The sequence below is a fragment of the Corvus brachyrhynchos genome, unplaced genomic scaffold (genome assembly GCF_000691975.1).
Source record: "Corvus brachyrhynchos isolate BGI_N302 unplaced genomic scaffold, ASM69197v1 scaffold875, whole genome shotgun sequence".
Classification (NCBI taxonomy): domain Eukaryota; kingdom Metazoa; phylum Chordata; class Aves; order Passeriformes; family Corvidae; genus Corvus; species Corvus brachyrhynchos.
In genome coordinates, this window is record NW_008238107.1 from 98,599 (window position 1) to 99,956 (window position 1,358).

Sequence of the window (1,358 nt, forward strand, 5' to 3'; positions counted from 1 at the left end):
CCCCCCCACCGACACCGCCCACCGGCACCCCCCGGCAGTGACACCTCCGGCACCCAAGGCACCACGGACCCCCGAGCCCCGACACCGCCGGGATGTCCGGAGCTCCCGGGCAGGGACACCTCCGGGCAGTGACACCCCGGACACTGAGACGCCCCAACACCGTCACTCCCCGAACCCCACGACGCTGGGATCCCTGGGCACTGACACCCCCCGGGATTCCCGATCACTGGGACCCCCGACACCAGGAGCCCCGAACACGGCCCCGCCATACACCGACACCCCCGGGCACCACCGACACCCCTGGCAGCCCCCCGAGACCCCGATTCCGGCACCGCCGGGCACGCGACCCTCTGGGCACCAGCACCCCCGTCTACTGACACCCAGGGACCCCCGGGCACCGACCCCCGAGGAACACCGGGCACCGGGACCCCCGGGCACGAGGATCCCCGCGACCTCCGAGCACCGCACCGGGACCCCCGGGTACCGCAGTGGGACCCGCGCTCCCGAGACCCCCGTGTCCTCCCGGGAGCGGCTCAGGAAGTGTCCGGGGGGACGGTGCCCGGAGCTCGGGGCTGAGCTCGGGGCTAACCCCGGGGCCGGCCCGGGGGCCTCCCACCTGGTTCTGGGGGGGTCCATGCCCCCAGGGACCCCGACATGGGCGGAGGGCGAAAGGGGTGTCCCGGGGGGGGCGTGGGTGACCGGGGGTCGGTGTCGGGGACAGGGATGGCGACAAGGAGGGAGGACAGGAATCCATCCCTCCCCTAACATCCCCCTACACCCCATGTCTCAGTTTGCCCCCGGTCTCACCTCCGTGTCCTCACCCCCGTTTCCCCCCTTGAAGGACACACCAGCACATCCCATCTCCCGTTTGTGGGGAATCAGCACTTTATTTGGATCTGGAGGGGCTCGGGGGGCCCCCCCGGGTTTCGGAGGCCGGGTATGCCCCATGACCCCCTCAGTATGTGCGGACCTTCACCTCCCTGGTCTCGGTGACCACACGCTGGGTGGTCCCTGTCCCCGCCGTGGTGGCCGTGGTCTCCTTGTCCAGGGCATCCCTCAGGCTGCGGGGAGGTTGGGTTAGGGGTGGGGTCACCCAGGGGGTCCCCGCCCCATGCTGGTAGTGTTCCCCCCTTAGTGTCACCCAAGAGGTGATGGAGATGGAATGCCCGGGGGGATGGGCTAGGGTGTCCCAACACCCTGGAGGTTGTCCCCTCTGGGTGTCACCGCTGTCCCCTGGCTGTTCCCAAAATATTGTAACTGGTGGGACCTGGACACTTGGACACCTGGGGTTCATCCCCTCTGATGTCACCATTGTCCCCATCCCCAGACCATCCTGAAAGACACAGCTGGGACATCTG

The 1,358-nt window shown here is 69.3% G+C and overlaps 1 protein-coding gene across 1 annotated transcript in view; it reads right to left on the reverse strand.

The window, feature by feature from the left end:
- Positions 1-955: 955 nt before the first annotated feature.
- Positions 956-1,358, reverse strand: part of KRT18 (keratin 18) — a 5,834-nt gene continuing 5,431 nt past the window's right edge. Inside the window, exon 6 of the mRNA XM_017733383.1 lies at positions 956-1,061. Coding sequence (XP_017588872.1) covers positions 956-1,061 — 106 coding nt within the window. The remainder of the gene's footprint in view (positions 1,062-1,358) is intronic.